The following is a 20,236-nucleotide window of genomic DNA, read 5'->3' on the forward strand; positions in this document are numbered from 1 at the left end:
CCGCTGGGCGGGCCGCAGTGCCTGCCTAGAACATTCTTCTCCCAAAACCTGCATGGCTTATGCCCTCACTTCAAGTCTCAGCTTAATGTCACCTCCTCAGAGAGATCTTTCTGAACACTCCATCCTCCACCTGAAAGGGTCCTGCATGTGCTGGATCGCTCCCCGTCAGAAAAGATGGTTACAAATATAGGAAGGGGCCCGGCCAGTGTGGCTCAGTGGTTGAGCATTGACCTATGAACCAGGAGGTCATTGTTTGATTCGTAGTCAGGGCACATGCCCAGGTTGTGGGCTCGATCCCCATTGGGGGGCTTGCAGGAGGCAGCCGATCCCTGATTCTCTCTCACCATTGATGTTTCTCTCTCTCTCTCTCTTCCTCTTCCTTCCCCTCTGATTTATCACAGATGCCCCCATTTGACCACTTCTCACCTCCTGAAATCAATAAAAATATATACTTTAAAAAAAAACCAAATACAGGAAGGGGAAACTAGCATGGGTTCTAGGGTGTTAGATTGGAATTGGGGATGTAGAGTGAAGTCATGGTTTTCAATAGACACAGATATATATAGACATGAATACAGATGGCAGTGTGTGTGTGTGTGTGTGTGTGTGTGTACATACATATTTCTCTAGCTCAGTCTCCTGGAGAAGGCCTGGGAGCAGCAATAATAATCCAAGAACAGTGAGCATACCCCAGGCCCAGATCTTGGCTTCTAAATCCTATCCTCCACTAAAGGGAACTGGTTGATTCCAGGCCTGGGGCAGGGAAAGTAGGAGATGGGCCTGGAGCGCCTTCTGTACCAAAAACTAAGAAAGTGCCCAAAGGATGATGGAACACATCAAAAGGATACAGGAAGCAGCTAGAAGAGCCAATCATCACAATGACTAGCTGAACATCAAAATGACCAATGACGCCCTCGCCGGCTTGGCTCAGTGGACAGAGTGGCGGCCTGCAGACTGAAGAGTTGCGGGTTCAATTCCGGTCAGGGGCACATGCCCGGGTTCGGGCCCGATCCCCCATAGGGGGTGTGCAATCCCCCATAGGGGGTGTGCAGGAGGCAGCCGATCAATGGTTCACTCTTATCATTGGTGTTTCTATCTCTCTCTCCCTCTCCCTTCCTCTCTGAAATCAATAAAAATATATTTAAAAAACAACCAATGACAATAACTGATTATAGCTCATTGAATAAAATAAGAGTCCACAAGTCCACACCAATGTAAAAAAATAAATAGAAAGTTTGAGCAAGACTGGGCTAATTACACAATTTTCAAAATACCCCCATAAAATATATATTTCTTAAAAGGGCAAAAAAAACACCACCAAGTAAATTTATGGTGGAGAAATCTGGCAGATGGTACTGTGATAGCCACAGTGATTGGAGTTCATGCCTCAAGTATAATGGACGGATAGAAATTGCACGCTCCCACTAATGTGAGGAGAACACAGCATAGCTTCTGCAATATTTCTGCCAAAATTACATAATCTGAATCACACCATGAAGAAACATCAGATAACTGCAAACAAAGGAACTGGCTGCAAAGCCATGGGCCTATGATCTTCGGAAAGAAACTGAGGAGCTATTCTAAACTGAAAGGAATTAAAGAAACAGGACAGCTTTAACTTTGTGTTGATGGATGTTACCTAGACTTAATGTGGTGATCTTTTCCCAATAGATAACACATCGTGTTGTACACCTGAAGCTAATACAATGTCGATTATATCTCCATTTTAAAAGCTCTCAAATCTCCATTTCAGAGTCTTCTCTACAAATGTCCTAAGGCGAGGAAGGGTGGGGTGGAGCACAGGGGTGGGGGGGGGGGGGAATGCATATTCATTTGCCTCCAACAATCACCGCAGCTGGTCCTTCTGAAGAGCAAACATTCCGGCCTTAAAATAACACCAACTGTACAGCGACAGGCAAATATCTGTGATTTCTACTGGGGACAAATTCACAGGTACTGCTAATACTATACTGGGCTTCGTTGTCTCTTTCTACGTTATAAATGGAAGGAAATGCTACCTTTTATTTCGAGGTTAGTGAAGCCCTCTCCGGTTTCTCAGTGGTTAGAGCATCGGCCCACGGATTGAAGGGTCGTGGCCTCAATTCTGGGTTGGGGTGCGTGTGGGAGGCAACCAATCGATGTCTCTCTCACATTGATGTTTCTCTTGCTCTGTCTCTCCCCCTCCCTTCCACTCTAAAAACCAATGGAGCTGAAACCGGTTTGGCTCAGTGGATAGAGCGTCGGCCTGCGGACTGAAAGGTCCCAGGTTCGATTCCGGTCAAGGGCATGTACCTGGGTTGCGGGCACATCCCCAGTGGGAGATGTGCAGGAGGCAGCTGATCGATGTTTCTCTCTCATCGATGTTTCTAACTTTCTATCTCTCTCCCTTCCTCTCTGTGAAAAATCAATAAAATATATTAAAAAAAAAAAAACAAATAAAAAAATAAAAACCAATGGTGCCCTAGCTGGTTTGGCTCATCGGATAAAGCGTCGGCCTGTGGACCGAAGGGTCCCGGGTTTGATTCCAGTCAAGGGCACATGTCTGGGTTGCGAGCTCAATCCCCAGTAGGGGGCGTGCTAGAGGCAGACGATTAATGATTCTCATCATTGATGTTTCTATCTCTCTCTCCTTCTCCCTTCCTCTCTGAAATCAATAAAAATATATTTAAAATAAAATAAAATAAATAAAAACCAATGGAAAAAATATCCTTGAGTGAGGATTGACAAAAAAAAAATAAAATAAAAATAGAGGTTAGTGAAAAAAAAGATGTAATCTTTTTCATCCAAGTTTATGAATGCGCAGAGTTTTAACTGACCCAGGTGAAGGGCCCCTGGGTTAGCTCCTGGCAAGCCTGACAGCCCAGATATCCCTGCAGGAAAGGACCCACAGAAATCTGTGTCCTAGGAGACGATGCGGGCTGATAGCAGAGCAAGAGCGCTGGGCATGAAGACAGATGGGTGGCAGTGAGCTGCCATCTGGAGAGAGAGCCAGACGGACTTGGTGATGGTTGGGACGTGGGAGTGGACGGTGATTCTGAACAATTCGGAAGAGCAGTTTGGCAGGGAGAGGGTGCATGTTTGCAAGGTGCAATGGCTTTGCCAGGGGGAGTGGTGCCTGCTACTGTCGGTTTCAGCTCACTCCCCTCCAAACGCCCCCTGAAACTTCCGAGTGGGAGTGGCCCTCAGGAAGTAGGCCTGCCCTCCTAATACCCCTCCACCTTCTTAGCACTCGCCACTCCAGGATTTAGGATCCATTCTGCATTCCTAGTCCCGGCCCTCAACATGCAAATCCCTTTTAAAGAGCTCTCATTTACATTTTGCTTTGAATGAGTTTACCCATCTTTCCCAGAGAGTAGCCGCGCCCACGCCCAGCCCCCACCTCTTCCCAGAAGCTCAATCAACTCAAATTCTCCCAGTCAGACAAGGCTGAAAAAGAAAAAAAAGGGACCCACCCGCAGAAAATGTCTGTTTCTATTGCTTCAAGGGTGGACAGGCCGGGCCCCATCCCCTCCTGGCCACTCCCCACTCGAGGGCATGTTCTGGGTGAAGGGCAGAATGGGTCACACTGTGAGGATGATTTGGGGGGGAAATCAGTAAGTGATTTCCCTAAGCAAGTTGTGTGCAAATGTCCCCAGGGGGAGGGCAGCCAGTGGGGCTCCAATGGGCAGACTTTATTAACCTGCCTGGGGCACTAGAGACACCCAGAGCGGGAGTCCGGCATTCCCAGTGGACTCCTGGGGTTACAGCGAGAACCGAAGACCCTCCTGCTGACCATCGTGGGGAAGGGCTGGGCTGGTCAGCAGCCTGCGAACATTGGTTAGGTTTTCTGGACTAAATGAGTCCAAGATCCAAAGGCAATTAATCTATTCCCTTCCAGTTCTTTTCCTATGTATTCGTCACAGGCCTGAGAACTTAACCGACGAAAAGAGTAAACCGGCACTTCAGTTTCCTGCTTTGAAACAAAGCAAAGCAAGACAAAAGACCAGCTCTAGCTGGTTTGGCTCAGTGGATAGAGCGCTGGCCTACGGACTGGGCACGTGCCCAGGTTGCAGGCTCGATCCCCAGTAGGGGGCGTGCAGGAGGCAGCCGATCAATGTCTCTCATCATTGATGTTTCTGCTTCTCTCTCCCTCTAACTTCCTCTCTGAAATTAATAAAAAATATATATATATTTTTAAAAAGACATAGGTGGTGTTATGCATCCTTATTGAGTAAAAAAGGTGGGGAGGGTGGCATTATTCTGCTTATCACAATTACTTGTGTTAACTTATAAAAATACTTATTAGCCTGGCCGGTGTGGTTCGGTGGTTGAGCATTGACCAATGAACCAGAAGGTCACGGGTTCAATTCCCAATTTACGGCACATGCCTGGGTTGTGGGCTCAATCCTCAGTGTGGGGAGTGCAGGAGGCAGCTGACCAATGATTCTCATCATTGATGTGCCTGCTTCTCTCTCTCCCTCTCCCTTCCTCTCTGAAATCAATAAAATATATGTATACATAAGCCCATCGTATATAATAACATTTTTCTCATCAGTAAAAATTCCCAATAATCATAAATTTTACCAGTGGTGATGTCTAATACTTCACTGTAGGGACATATCACAATTTCTTTAACTGATCCCCCAATTTGGAATATTTAGGTTGTTTTACATTTTCATGATTAAAGATGATGATTTTTATGATGAACGTCTTTGGGTCTTTGGGGGGTATATCGAATCATAAGAGGGTTAAGGAAACGGACTGGGTAGTCAGAAAGACCTGAGTTCAAATCCAGTTCCCATCAGTTATCTGTGTCCTTACACTGCAAAAAAGGAACTCTTACAACAAACACATTCTTGTCGAATTTTTTTAACTGTTTTCTTGAGATATAATTCACATACCATACAATTCATTCCTTTAAATTCAATGGCTTTTAGCCTCAGGATTTTTGCAGGACTCAATGATATTGAACATACAGATTGTCACCACTCTTAATAATTTTTTGATCATAATTGACATTCTTTTCTTAGGCTATATTCTTAGAACCTCTTAAATGTTTCGGAAATAGGCCTTGTGGAGATAGGAGGTGTTCTTCTGAGGATTTATCATTTTTGTGCGTCTTGGTTTTGGTTTGGTTTTTTGGAGGGTGTTCGGATAGAATTTGGAGTCATAGGAGAAGTTGGTATAAAGTTGTTGGGCTGTTTGACTCATGATGCCCCCTTTCACTCTCTCCTATATAATCTGAATTATACTCACCTTCAAACCCACACACACAGAGCAATTAAGGGAAGTTGATTCTGGTTCATTGAATAACCCTGTCCACACACACACACACACACACACACACACACATACCTGCAGAGCCACCTTGAGACTTATTCCTTCAGTGAGGGTTGCAAGCTACCATCTCTAATTGCCCATCTTTTATATATATACTAGGGGCCCGGTGCACGAAATTCGTGCACTGGGTGTGTGTGTGTGTGTGTGTGTGGGGAGTGTCCCTCAACCCAGCCTGCCCCCTCTCACATACTGGGAGCCCTCAGGCGTTGACCCCCATCACCCTCCAATCGCAGGATCTGCCCCTTGCCCAGGCCTGATGCCTCTGGCCTAGGCATACGGCCCGGGCAGCGGGGACCCGCAGCTGCAGCGGCCCCGCGATCGTGGGCTTCGCTTTATGCCCAGGCAAGGGGCCCCTAGCTCCCGGGACTGCCAGCTTCGACCGTGCCCAGCTCCCATCGCTGGCTCCACCCCTACTTCCTGCTATCACTGGCCAGGGCGGCAAAGGCACCTGATTCTCCGATCATGGCCCCAGGGCCGCCTTTGCCCTGCCCCCCAGCTCTTAGCTCCCCCCTGGGTTTCCGATCACTGTCAGTGGCAGGGGGCTTCTTCCTGCTTTCCCTTTCACCTCCCTGCATTGTGCCTACATATGCAAATTAACCGCCATCTTGTTGGCAGTTAACTGCCAATCTTTTTTTTTTTTTTAATATATATTTTATTGATTTTTTACAGAGAGGAAGGGAGAGAGATAGAGAGCTAGAAACATCGATGAGATAGAAACATCGATCAGCTGCCTCCCGCACACCTCCCACCGGGGATGTGCCCGCAACCCAGGTACATGCCCTTGACCGGAACCGAACCCGGGACCCTTCAGTCCGCAGGCCGACGCTCTATCCACTGAGCCAAACCGGTTTCGGCAACTGCCAATCTTAGTTGGCAGTTAACTGCCAATCTTAGTTGGCAGTTAATTTGCATATAGCCCTGATTAGCCAATGAAAAGGGTAGCTCGTACGCCAATTACCATTTTTCTCTTTTATTAGTGTTGATATATTTCAGAGAGGAAGGGAGAGAGAGAGAGAGAGAGAAAGAGAGAGAGAGAAACATCAATGATGAGAGACAATTATTCATCAGCTGCCTCCTGCACACTCCCTACTGGGGATCGAGCCAGCACCCTGGGCATGTGCCCTGACCGGGAATCGAACCATGATCTCCTGGTTCATAGGTCGATGCTCAACCACTGAAATTCACGCCGGCTGGGCTAATTGCCCATCTTAATTCACACCAAGCACACTGGTGGAGGGCTGATAAGGAGAGGTGGTGCGTCTCCGCCAATCCCATGGGGTGACCATCCTACCTACCCACAAACCATACAAACATGTTCCATTGGGCCGTGGGAGGACTGACTGCAGGTTTCAGGGCTGAGGTCGGAATGTGTCAGGCCAATCCAGGAGCGAGTTGCACCAGAGTGGTGTGTGGGTGAACCCTCGGGCATGGCTGCAGGTGTGGAGCAGGTTATGTGACGTGAGATGGGTGTGGGGTGTGGGTTCGGTGGTGAGGATGAGAGGACGGTGCAGGAAGGGTGGATGGAGTCAGAGGTGGGCGAGGGTGGAGGCCAGGAATGGGGCCCCAGTTGTGGGGTGAACCTGGTGGTTAGACCAGTGGTTTGCAACCATTTTTAGGTCATGGTCTCCTTTGAGAATCTCATGGATGCTAAGGAAAGAATCTCAGGGCACAAGAATAAAATTTTGCACATAGTGTTGGAGGTTTCTGGAACCCAGAAAGTTCATATAAGGATTCCAGATGAAAGGCTGTTGAGCCTCAAAAGGAAGGTGGGGGAGGGTGGGTGGGTGGGTGGGAGGAGATCAACCAAAGAACTTGTATGCATATATACATAACCCATGGACACAGACAGTAGGGTGGTGAAAGCCTTGGGTGGGGGCGGGGGGGGGGGCTGGAAGGGGTCAGTGCGGGGTGGGGGGAAAGGGGACATATGTAATGCTTTCAACAGTAAAGATTAAAAAAAGATCTGGTCTTGACTAGCTTGCAAGAACTTGTCAGGAAGAAATCCTAGGGCTGTGTTAAGAGATTGAGAATGGCCCTGGCTTGGCAGCTCAGTTGATTAGAACATCGTCCTGATACGCCAAAGGTTTCGGGTACGATCCCTGGTCAGGGCACAAGAATCAACCAATGGATGCATAGATAAGTGAAATAACAAATGTCTCTCTCTCTCTCTCTCTCTCTCTCTCTCTCTCTCTCTCTCTCTCTCCCTCAAAATAAGTAAATACATATTTAAAAAGAGATTGAGAATGTCTGTGTCTTCTTGTGTGACAGATTTTCAGAGGTTTGCAGGTTGGGGAATTAAATTCCAACGTCCACTGATTTCACAAACGCTCAATTTTCTTCCCGTTTTTATTTTAAAAACGGTCAAATCTGCAGGAATATCGCAGGCTCCGGTGGTCCAACCGAATCCTCCGATGGCCAACGTGGCTCCCGGTTGCTCCCCGCTCCGCGGGCACGCTTGTGCCGCAGGAACCCATGTGTTTCCGGAGAACCATTGGCGGGGGAGCTGCAGATCCCGTGGCACTTCTCCCTAAACACCTGGCACGGAACTTCTCAGATCAAGAGTTTCTCCTGCACAACCCCAGTATATTCCTCACCCTGGCAACATGGAACAATACTGTTACGTAACCTATACCCCCTGTTCACATTTCCCCAGCAGCCCCAGTAGTCTTCCTTTAGCTTTTCCTTCCTTTCCTTCCCCCTCCCTCCTTTCCTTCCTGCCTTTTCAAATCCAGGATCCAATCCAGATAGATAGCATCATTGTTCTATCTCTCAGGCTCCTTTAATCAAGGACACTACTTCAGACTTTTGTTTTCTTTTGTGATATTGAAAAACAAAAATTTTTTTTTAAATCCTCACCCGAGGATATTTTTCCCCATTGATTTTTCAGACAGGGTGGAAGGGAGGGAAGTGGGGAGGGGGAGGAGGGAGAGAAAAACATTGATGTGAGAGAGACACATCGATTGGTTGCCTCCCGCACGCACACCCTGGGGCTGGGGATTGAGCCTGCAACCGAGGTACATGCCCTGGGCCAGGAATTGAACCCAAGACCCTTCAGTCCATGGGCTGATGCTCCAACCACTGAGCCAAACTGGCCAGGGCGTGACATTGACATGTTTGAAGAGTTCAGGCTAGCTGTTGGGTAGCGTGTCCCCCAGTTTGAATATGTCTGATTGTGTCCTTGTGATTAGATTCAAGTTGGGCATTTCTGGCAGATGCCATGTCCCTTCTTGGCGCATCATGTCAGAGGGCCAGTTGATTCCTTACGGAAGGTAAGTGTGATTCATGGTTAAGGTGATGAGCTCTGGGTTCCCCTTTGGAATTAATAAGTGAGCTGTGGGGTTACACTGTGTTCATTGTAAGCCTCCAATTGTGGCAAATGCTGGGTGAGTCAGGGGTGAGCAGACAGAGTCCTTGCTCTCACGCTGTTTTTACAGTGAAGAAGGCAGACAGTAAGTTAGGAAACAAATAAAAAAATGATAAAATATGCCTGCTAGACAGTGCTCTGAGTGTCTTACATGGTTTACCTTGCCTCATTCTCCCCATCGACCTGTGAAGTAGGTGCCCTTATTGTTTTTATGCTGTAAAATCTGCAGCCCAGAGAAGTTAAGTTACTGGCCCAAGGTCACACAGCTTGTGAGTAGCAGAGCTGGGGTTCAAACCTGGGTGGATCTGACTCCACAGTCTCTGTGCTGAACCATATCAAGAAAGAGAAAGCAGGGTTTCATCTAGCAACAGGCTGTGAACAGGGGACTGGAGTCAGAGCAACCTGGGCTGGGCGAGGACGTTCTCTGATAAAGGGTGTGAGTTACGAACACAACACAAAAGAAAGGCCCAGAAGATGGAAGAGAGAAGAGTGCGAAGGGCTAGGAGACAGCGTGCTGCTGTAGGCCCAAGCTGGGTTGGCCATCCCGCCCTACGTCCATGCCAGCCCCCAGCCCAGTGGTTCTCAACCTTCCTAATGCCGAGACCCTTTAACACAGCTCCTCATGTTGTGGGGACCCCCGATTTCATTGTTACAAATTGAACATCATGAAAGCATAGTGATTCATCACAAAAACAGTATGTAACTATATATGTGTTTTCCGATGGTCTTAGGCGACCCCTGTGAAAGGGTCGGTCGGCCCCCAAAGGGGTCGCGACCCACAGGTTGAGTCCTGCCTGGAGGGCCTAGCGGCAGGACTCCCACAATCCTCCCGCTCTCCCTCCTCCCAAACAAACCCGGAGGACTCTACCTGGTCTCTAAGTGTCCCCCACAAATTGCTTTTATTTTTAAATTTTATTCCCCCCCCAACAAATCGCTTTTAAAAAAGATTTATTACACCGATTGGGCTGCCATCGGTCAACCTGAGCCTGTTGGTTTCAGGTGTGGGTTTCTGGGTTCCAAAATCTGTCAATTGCACCGGGTGCCCATCCCCAGAGTCAAGTCTCCTCCCGTCACCTTCTATTTATTCGGACCCCCTTCTCTCCCCACGCCCACAACTGGCTTTTTCATGACAAAGGGAAAAACAGGAACTTCACAGCGAGCAGCTCCCCACCCCCACCCCCACCCCCGCTGAAGCAAGGGGCCGATGTGAACATCCAGGGGCTGAGGCAAGGGTCGGAAGGAAGAGCGGGGCAGCGGGGAAGGCTCCGCTGCGGGGGAAGGGGAGCCTTGGGATGGACGAGACTCCGTAGGGGACGGGGCGGGCCCCGTGGGGAAGGGGGTGTCCCGGGGAGGGATGGGCTCCTCTTGAAGCGGGGGGAGTCCCGAGAGCGCCTCATTGGAGAGGACTTGATGGGAACCGGTTGGGGGACAGGAGGTCGGGACAGGGTCCTTGCAGGAGGTCGGGTGGGTCAACTCCGCAAGCACAGCGGGTGGAGGGCTGGCGGCAGGGATCCCCAAAGGGTGCACGAGGGGTGAGCTCTGAACCCGCAGTCCCGAGGGCGGGGAGGCGCCGGGAGCCGGTCCGCCCGACCGCGGATGAGCCCGGGGAGCGGGTCTGGGCGGGGCGCCGAGGGCGGGGCGGCGGTCCCCCCGCGCGGCAGGGGGCGCTGTGAGCCGGGCGGCGCCGGGCCGGGCGGCGGCCGCTCCTAGAGAGAGCGGCCCCTTTTCCGGGTTTCCTCCTCCTCCTCCTCTTTCTCCTCCTCCTCCACCTCCTCCTCCTCCTCCTTCTTCGCCGCGGCTGCCCCTTTCCCGGCCGGCGGCCGCCGCTGCTGGTGCCGCCGTCGCCGCCGCGGGCCGCGAGCCGAGCAGAGGCCGCCGCGCCGCGCGAGAGCCGCCCGCCCGCCGCCCCGCCGGCCGCTCCCGGGCCCGGCCGCCCGGCCGGCGCCCCCCGCGCCCCCCGCCCGCCCCCGCGGGCCCGGCCTGGCGTGGCCGCCCGCCGCCGCGCTCCTCCTCCTGCTCCGGCCCGCGGCCCGCCGCCTGCTCCGCCCGCCGCCCCGCGCCCCGCGCCCCGCCGCCCGCGGCGCCCCGCGGCGCCCCCCGGTCCCGCCCGCCATGCCCGGCCCGGCCGCGGGCAGCAGGGCCCGGGTCTACGCCGAGGTGAACAGCCTGAGGAGCCGCGACTACTGGGACTACGAGGCTCACGTCCCGAGCTGGGGGTAAAGCCGCCGCCCCCCGCCCGCCCCCCGCGCCCCCCGGCTGGGCCCGCGCGTCCCGGCCCGCGGGGGGGTGGGGGGCCGCGCCCGGCCCCGTCGCGCTCGCCCCTTCTCCCCCCCCCCGCTCCCCTGAACCCCGAGGAACGCCCTCGGTGCGGGGAGAAGTGCGGGGTCCGGGGCCAGGCCTGGCGGGAGGGCGGGAGCGCCCCTTCTCCCACGTTGGGGTCGACGGGGCGGGTGGGGAGGCAACAGCTGTCCCCCCGGAGCTATGGCGGTTCTCCGCCTCAGTTTTAGTTTTTCCAAGTGAGGCTGGATGGGGCCAGATTTTAAAAAGACGCCCCGATCCTCCGAGCAGGCGCGAGGCACGGAGGGTGTGAAGTGCGGGGCAGGTGCAGGGGCGCCGCGGGGAAGAGGGGGGCAGGGGGGGCCTCCTGGGAGCCGGGCGCCCCGCTCCCCCACCTCGATGGGCTCAGAGCAGGGCCTCTCGCCCTCCTCTCAACTTAGGAGGGAACAGTGAGGTTGGGGGCCCGGTGCGGGGTGCGGGGTGCGGGGTGCGGGGAGCCCGGTGCGGGGAGCCCGGTGCGGTGTGCCCGGTGCGGGGTGCGGGGAGCCCGGTGCGGGGTGCGGGGTGCGGGGAGCCCGGTGCGGTGTGCCCGGTGCGGGGTGCGGGGAGCCCGGTGCGGGGTGCAGGGGCCTCCATGTTGGGAGTGAGTGGTGGCTGGCGGACAGGCACCTCTAAGGGCTGGGAGCATGAACGTGGCTCGGTGGGGGCGTCTGGTGGGCCTGTGCTGGGTGAACCCCAAGTCCTGGCATTTATGTGTCCCTCTTGCCTTTCCCAGGAATCAAGATGATTACCAACTGGTTCGGAAACTTGGTCGGGGGAAGTATAGTGAAGTGTTTGAGGCCATTAACATCACCAACAATGAGAGAGTGGTGGTAAAAATTCTCAAGGTGAGTGTCTGACCAAGTGGCATTGCCACCCTCGTGCCCCGCCCCCCCCCAACGGGTCAGAAGGAGCCAGACTCCCCACCTCCCCCCCATTCTAGAGGGAGCAGTCCCAGCTCTCACCGCCCATCGCTGGGGTCTGATGTCCCCCCAGTTCCTTCTCCCACCCCATTTTCTTGGGAGAAAAGATGCAGGCCTGTTTCAAAGCTAAGCATGATCGCTCAGGAGCGTCCTTGTTTTGAAATGTAATTCCGGCCCCCCCTTCCCCCCCCCAAAGTGAAAATCCCAAAGGGGCTCCATTTGGTATAAAATAAATGGGTATTCAGAAGAAAGGGAAGCCTGATGAGGGGGATCCCACCATCCCTGGGGCTCCTTGGCTGTTCCTCACTCTTGGTGGCTCTAAGTTATTCCAGAAGGAAAGTTGGGAAAACTGGCAGCAGCTTCAGAGATGAGGTTTGCAGCCTAAACGGAGGGAAATGCCTCCGAGGACGATCGCTGGTTTCTCCTTTGGGGATGAAAGTTCCAGGTGGGGTGGATGGAGAGCCCGCTGCCCGGGAGGGTCATTGTGTTTATTTTTTATGTTATTTTATCAGCTGGTAAAGTGAGATTGGGAGCGATGATGAGTACGTTCATAGTCGCTAACATAGTCATTGGAACAGCACAGTCTGGGCTTGGCTTAGCAGCCTAAGTTTGACCTTTTGTCATCTCTTGGATGAAGACGCGGTCTTCGTGAGCATGAAGAGTTGGCTAAATTCTTTTGGTAACTGATGGTGTCGCTTTCACTGTTTTAGAGAACGCACTGAGAAGTCATTCCTGGAATGGGTGAGGGGTCCTCCTCATTGCCAGATCACGTAGTGCGTGTGCGTGGAATTGGTGACGTTTTGAGACTAAAGAGTAGTTCACCTAAGCACTCTTACAGACGCACGATTTCCAGTGTGGCCGTTCTGCAGAGAGAGGCCCTGAGTAAGAATATGGGGTTAAGTGTTGTGTCTGAAGGACAGCGTTAGGGCGCCTGTGTCCTTGTTTAGTGTGAGGGGGTCAGGCTTACACTCTGAAAATCACCTTTCAGAAAAGTGATGGACTCCTAGGACCCTCCTAGCGTGGTGATGAGTGGAAAGAAACGAGCCGTTGTCCGTGCTGTCAGCAGCGGGGTGAGAGGGAGAAGAGAGGTTGATGTTTGAAGATGTGGAGTTTGCCTCCCCTCCTCCCTAAATGGGAATTACACCTACAAAGTCACATGGCCTTTTTTTTTTTTCACAAGTACAAATATTTAAAGAAAGGTTCCTTCCCCAGAGGTCACCTGGGGAAACCATACAGTTTTCTCCTCTGTAATGAGCGTAAATGTTTTGAATGTAAGCTACCTAGAATCTTTCTAGGAAGTAAGTAAGACATAAGTTGAAATTAGGAATATCCATATTCCACTGCTGTGCATTCAGAAAGATGAATTGCTTACTTGAAAGCAAAATCCGGAAAAATGGCTAAACTTTTCTTTCTTTAATATAAATTTTATTAATTTCAGAGAGGGAGAGAGAGAGAGAGAAACATCAGTGATGAGAGCGAATCATTGATCGGCTGCCTCCTGCACGCCCCCGCCTGGGGATCGAGCCCACAACCCGGGCATGTGCCTGACCGGGAATCCTGGTTCATAGGTCGACACTCAACCACTGAGCCACTCCGGCCGGGCAACGTCTAATCTTTTGAGTGAGGGCAGCATTTTTCAAATGAGTGCAACTTCCTGCGTTTTTTGTTTTTGAAAGGAACAGCATTCACGTGTACGCATAAGTATACGTTCATCTAGGTTCCCCTTCAGTCACCCTTTTAGAGGACTTGATGGGGTCAGTGGCTGATGGTTGTCCCCTGTTGGGAGGATTTGCACTATACATTGTTTAGGGAGCCCAACATGGAAGCCGAAGCTTATTTTTACGGAGAGAAACTGAAGCACAAAGAAGAACTCCTCTAACATCACTATGTTGAACTGACCCTTAGCCAGAACTCTCCTTTCCTATTTCTTCCTGTCTCCTACTGCTCATTTTAGCATTCTAAGTCCCAGTGTTCTGGAATAAGATGGGAGGCCCCTTGGAGCCCTAGTTAGTGAAGTATTATTTCTTGTTTCTTCTTGATGCAAGTTCTTTTCAGGGAGCGGCAGAAACCACCTTACTTCCTCTGGTGAAAACTTCATTCACTTTTTTTTTTTTAAATATATTTTATTGATTTTTTACAGACAGGAAGGGAGAGGGATAGAGAGTTAGAAACATCGATGAGAGAGAAACATCGATCAGCTGCCTCCTGCACACCCCCTACTGAGGATGTGCCCGCAACCAAGGTACATGCCCTTGACCGGAATCGAACCCGGGACCCTTCAGTCCGCAGGCCGACGCTCTATCCACTGAGCCAAACCGGCTTTGGCTCGTTCACTTCCTTAATGTTTTTCAAAGTGCTGTGGCATTTCTATCCAGATTTTTATTTGAAGGATCGGGTGAGAAACTACTGACGGTGTTACTGTGGTTTTCTCATTGTTCTGACAGGCTGGATTAAAGTAGACTTAAAAAAAAATATTTTTAAGAGTAGTGCATTTATCCAAAGTTATGCTCCTCTACTCAGAGAAGTGGGGAAAAAATTTAATCCTCACCCGAGGATTTTTCAGAGAGCATGGAAGAGAGAAGGAAAGACAGAGAGAAATATCAATGTGAGAGAAACACATCGATTGGTTGCCTCCTGCACGCACCCAACCAGGGCATGGGCTGGGGAGGGGCCTGCATCCGACGTACGTGCCCTTGACCAGAATCGAACCCGGGACCTTTTGGTCCTCAGGCCAACACTCTATTCACTGGACCAAACCGGCTCGGGCAAGAAGTTGAAGTTTTGACTAATAACTACTATTGTTGTGTTTGGTTATAGGGAATTAGGTCCTTAACAGAGTACCAGCTGCTCATAATTGGGAGAAATCTAGAAAAAGCTTCCTCTTCATGTAGGCCTAGTATATTTTAGCTGCAGTATATGAGAATGGCTGGGTGATGAATGCCCACAGGAATTTTATGTCATTTAATTTGCATCAGTAGTAGATTTCTAAGTGTTTTATTGATCTAAACAAATTGGTTATTAAGAGACTTGAGGAACTTAGAAATGGGTGAGCAGCCCTGGCCATTGTGGCTCAGTTAGTGGGACGTTGTCCGGTGCACCAAAGGGTTTCTGGTTCACTTCCCAGTCGATCAGTGTTTCACTCTCACGTCGATGTTTTTCTCTCTCCCTCTCTCTTCCTCACTCTCAAAAAAAAAAAAATTTGGTGAGCACAATTTTATCGTCTATCTCTATCCTGAAGTGAAATTCTGAGGCATATACACTTTTTTTTTTAAGAAAGAGAGAAGCATTGATTTGTTGTTCCACTTATGTATGCATTTATTGGTTGCTTCTTGTATGTGCTCTGACTGGGGATAGAATCCACAACCTTGGTGTATCAGGATGATGCTCTAACCAACTCAGCTACCTGGCCAGGGCTGGATATATCTTTTTTGACAGAAATTGTTTTGAGGAGAAATGGGGGTGGGAGATCATAAGGGTTCCCATAGCAGGGCAGAAAGCCACTTTAGTGCCTGAAATTCCATCTTCTGATTCTGAAAAATCCATTTTTCACTTCCTTTGAAGTGCTTCTTAGGAAGGAGTACACAGAGTGAAAAGCATTTGTCCATTTTGGACAACTTTTAGCATTTGTGAACACCACTTGTGTGTGCATTTTAGCCCTTCTCGGGGTCCTGGGGACCCTTTAAATGGAACGACTTCCTAATTAGGAGTTAAGAGCTGTACCGTATTTTTAAAAGCAAGACCCAGAGAGAGCATGCGGTGTGCGTAGGGTCAGGTGGCCAGGAGGGGGCGCAGCTAGGTTTGGGACTCGGTTCCCCTCCTGGGAGACAGGAGCACCGTTAGGACGTTTGCGGGATACTCGGCTTCTTGATGTACTGGGAGGATGGACGCACACTCACTAGAAGTCAGAGCACTTGTTGCTGGTGATTTTGGGGGTATTCTTCTGAAAGGAAATACTTGACTTTGGCGGCTGCTGGGTGAACTGTGGATACAGATGGGGTTCTGATTTGGATCCTTAGCAGCACGTTTAATGCACAAGTGAAATGTTCCTTTACTTTCTTGGTTCGGAGCCTCCGGCCAGTGTTTTTACATTTTTAAATCCATACAGTTCCTCCAAGTCTCATGACCACTTGCCATTTTTTAGTTGATGGTTTATTCCTTTAATATATTAGATTTCTTTGGACAGTAAACCATGCATGAAAATAGTATCTTGATATATCTCGATACCCATTTTTATGTGTACAGCATGGCTCCAGATCACTAGTCTCTAGAGCAGTGATGGCGAACCTATGACAGGCGTGTCAGAGGTGACACGCGAACTCATTTTTTTGGTTGATTTTTCTTTGTTAAATGGCATTTAAATATATAAAATAAATATCAAAAATATAAGTCTTTGTTTTACTATGGTTGAAAATATCAAAAAATTTCTATGTGTGACACGGCACCAGAGTTAAGTTAGGGTTTTTCAAAATGCTGACACGCCGAGCTCAAAAGGTTCGCCATCACTGCTCTAGAGCCTACTTTTAGGATCTGCTGCCTCAAAATCAGGGTGGTATAGTGTGAGAAGTGCTAAAAAAGGAGGGCAGAAGACGGGTTCTAGAAGCAGCTTAACTTACACGCCCTTGACTTTTTTCTCATCTGTAAAATGGGTATGCCTTTCTTGTTTAACTAACAGGGTTGTTGGGAGAATCAAATGAGATCTAGATAAATGGGCAGGTATGGAGGATAGTGTTTAGTAATCTACAAAGTCGTTTTCTTTCCTGACAGAGGCTTGGGAAACAAGCTGCCTGGATTCAGATGTTAATGCCAAAACGTAGAAGCTCTGTGTTCTTGAGCAGTTATTTAAACAGTGCCTCTGTGTTAAAAATACTCTTCTCAGAGGACTATTAAATGTTTGTGGGTTTTTTTTTTTAATCCTCACCCTAGGATATTTTTTCCATTGATTTTTAGAAAAAGTGGAAGGGAGAGGGAGAGACAGAGAGAGACACATCAATTGATTGCCTCCCGCATGCCCCCAACCAGGGCCGGGAGCCTGCAACCGAGGTATGTGTCCTTGACTGGAATCAAACTCAGGACCCCTCAGTCCACAGGCTGACGCTCTATAGCTAGGGCAGCACTCTTAAATGTTGATTAAAATGTGCTTAACACAGTGCCTGGCACTTATAAAGCAATACAAATCATAACAGTATGCCAGTTGGGGCAAGGGAATGTTTTTAGGGGACAGAACCAGTAGTAGAAAGGACCACCATTCTCACGATGAGATTCAAAAGGCCTGCTGTATGCATCACTTTTTTAAATTAAAAAAAAATTAAATCCTGAGAATAAACAGTTACCCTCAGGGAGCTGATAATGTAATTGGAAAGATGAGACTTGAAAGATTAGGGGGAAAGTTGCTGTGAAGAAATAACATTGCTCAGATAGTGTTTACATTTAAGTCAGTTCCAGTAGATTTTAGAGATGCTACCAAGATGAAGTAAATGCCACCGTCCAGGCTGAACTTTCTTCCTTTATCCTGCATTCCTGGCAGCCAGTGTTCTTTGTAATTATTTATTGCAGATGATGAAATCTGTAACTTAGTGGGGCAATCGTGGCTTTGGTAATAGAATAAAAGTAAATCCAGATTTGAAAGTTCTGAGCTGTAGTCCTGTCTGTCTTGAATTATCACTTAACTTGAGATGTAAAGAAGTTAAAATGGAACTTTTCCTGTTTGTATTTGCTGGGATTTATTCTTATACCTTTGATGGTAGATGCTAGTTTACATATCCTATATAATAAAAGGCTAATATGCAAATTGACCGAACAGCAGAACGACCGGCTGCTATGATGTGCACTGACCACCAGGGGGCAGTGCGCTCCCACAGGGGGAGTGCCACTCAGCCAGAAGCTGGGCTCATGGCTGGCAAGTACAGCAGCAGCGGTGGTGGGAACCTCTCCCGCCTCCACAGTAGCGCTAAGGATGTCCAACTGCTGCGGGGAGTGGGCCTAAACCATCAGTTGCACATTCCCAAGGGCTCCCAGACTGCAAGAGGGTGCGGGCCGGATTGAGGGGACTGCCGGTGCCTGCACCCCCCTTAAAACGCCCCCCCCCCCACGAATTTTGTGCACCTGGCCTCTAGTTCAATCATAATTAAATGCTAATAATTGAAATCATTCTCAGATCTGGCTTTTTTTAAAAAAAAATATTTCTATTCATTTTAGAGAGGTAGGGAGAGGTAGAAACATCAATGATGAGAAAGAATCGATCAGCTGCTTCCTGCATGCCCCTTCTGGCGATCAAGCCCACAACCCGAGAATGTGCCCTTGACCAGAATCGAACCCAGGACCCTTCGGTCCAAAGGCCAGTGCTCTATCCACTGAAACAAACCAGCTAGGGCCTGGCTTTTTAAAAAGTAGCTCTGAGTAACCAAATAGGAGAGATTACTAACTGTCAACTTTTGTGTTTCCAAGTATGCCATTACTAAACTTGTCTTTTGTTTCAAGATTTGGAAGTGTTGGTACATAAGAATAGAGAAAAAGTACCTTAGTCTTGGATTACATCCAACAAGGTTCTAAATAGTTGGGACGCCACTGTGTGGGCAGAAACCTGAAAAGGCCCTTCCTTCTTTCCTTCCTTCCTTCCTCCCTTCCTCCCTCCCTTCCTTTTCAGAGCTTATGTATAGAAAATTTTAAATGAGTTTTCCCATTAAATATTTTCTCTAGGTGTGTGCCAAAATTCATTTATTTTGAAACTTGATTTAATACTTTATTTCTTTTTAAAAGTTATGTGCCATTTTCTCTACTAGATTTTGAGTAAAAAACAAATTTTTGCTAAGCTGATTCAGTTAGAATCTCTTAAACACATAATCTCGGACTTGTAATAAATGAACCTTAGTTGGGAGAGACTTTTTCTAGCCTGCGAGATGAAATGATGAGATTGTCATGGAAGTGTATGTATTTTCTCTGCTGGCCGTTACTCATGGTGAATGAGTGCAAACACTGGTCTAGAAAGTCAGAGCATCCTCGTTCCTGTAAAATTCATGATCTCTTTTCCTTAGGGTGTGAGGGTCCCTCCATATAAATCCTTTCTTTCTCTCTCCAGTTCTATTTGTAGAATTAAAGGGATCACTTTCACTCCCTGAGAGCTCATTGGCGTTGTAGCTTCTGAAGGATCTCCCAGGTTCTGAGGACCATGCTGAGGCTAAAGGGAGTTACCTGGGGTCTGTTCCTGTGGAGAACAGGTGCCCCTGCTCTGGAGGGCATGTCCTGGGCTGTAGGTCACTGCCTTTCGCAATCCCCTGGTCTCTCGTCAGTATGCTAGGACTCCAGCTGTTGCGTGACTCCGCCCTGCTGTCCCCAATCTCTTGTTTGGGAAGTTGTTAGACAGGTGACGTTTGAGCAGCAAAATATGTTTGCGTGCCCTGTAAGTTACCTTTAGACATAATGAAAGATATCTTCATTTTGCCCAGGAACAAGGCGCCTGTCTGACCTGTTGCTGAATAACAGGAGAGCCAAGCAAAGTTTTATTTGTGGCACCGTGATAAAAGCAACTCTTTTAATGGATTACCCCTGTACAGTCTACTGGTAGAAAAGAGGGCTTTTGGTGTATACAGGCTGCTGGTGGTGGTTGATTTTTTTATTGTTATCTTTAGTCCTCACCTGAGGATATGTTGTTATTGATTTTAGAGAGAGAGAGAGAGAAATATCAGTGTGAGAGAGAAATATTGATCGGTTGCTTCCCATATGTGCCCTGACCAGGAATCGAACCCGTAACCTTTTGTGTACGGCACAACACTCCAACCAACTGAGCCACCCAGCCAGGGCTGTGGTTGTTTTGTTTGTCTGTTGTTTCCTGTTACCACTCCCACAGATCTGTACTTGCTTTCCTAAAGTGGATAATAAAACTAGAATTTTTTTTACATTTACTATATTGGTAGCATTGGCAGAATTTATAGATAATGATAACCAGCCTTTAGTTTTCTTTAAACTTTTTGACGTAATTTCAGACCTGCAGAAGAGTTGTAAGAATTCCTATATATCTTTCACCCAGATTTCTCAAATGTTAACGTTTGCTTTATTCTTCTCTCCTGTTCTCTTTCTCTCTCTCACACACGCACACACACCTGTATGTATATATGTGTGTGTGTGTGTGTGTGTATTATATATATATATTTTATTTATTTTTTAAAAGTGCTTGAGAGTAAATTGCAGTCATCCCTCCTTTGGTGTGTATTTCCTAAAATCAAGGACAACTTCTTACATAACCCACAGTGCCAGGATCAAAAATCAGAAATTAGCATTGGTATGATGCTGTTAGCGAAACTGTAGTCCCCATTCACAT

The 20,236-nt window shown here is 48.9% G+C and overlaps 1 protein-coding gene across 7 annotated transcripts in view; it reads left to right on the forward strand.

The window, feature by feature from the left end:
* Positions 1-10,709: 10,709 nt before the first annotated feature.
* CSNK2A2 (casein kinase 2 alpha 2) overlaps positions 10,710-20,236 on the forward strand; it is a 35,969-nt gene continuing 26,442 nt past the window's right edge. For 3 of the 7 annotated variants that reach the window (XM_059667909.1, XM_059667907.1, XM_059667908.1), the window contains exons 1-2: positions 10,711-10,899; positions 11,736-11,847. In XM_059667909.1, the coding sequence (XP_059523892.1) occupies positions 10,796-10,899; positions 11,736-11,847 (216 nt within the window). In that variant the 5' untranslated portion in view covers positions 10,711-10,795. Of the gene's footprint in view, positions 10,900-11,735; positions 11,848-20,236 lie in introns of all 7 variants that reach the window. The other 4 variants (XM_059667906.1, XM_059667910.1, XM_059667911.1 and 1 more) reach the window with 4 other exon arrangements.

This window comes from Myotis daubentonii, chromosome 15, assembly GCF_963259705.1.
Source record: "Myotis daubentonii chromosome 15, mMyoDau2.1, whole genome shotgun sequence".
In the NCBI taxonomy this organism is placed as follows: Eukaryota; Metazoa; Chordata; class Mammalia; order Chiroptera; family Vespertilionidae; genus Myotis; species Myotis daubentonii.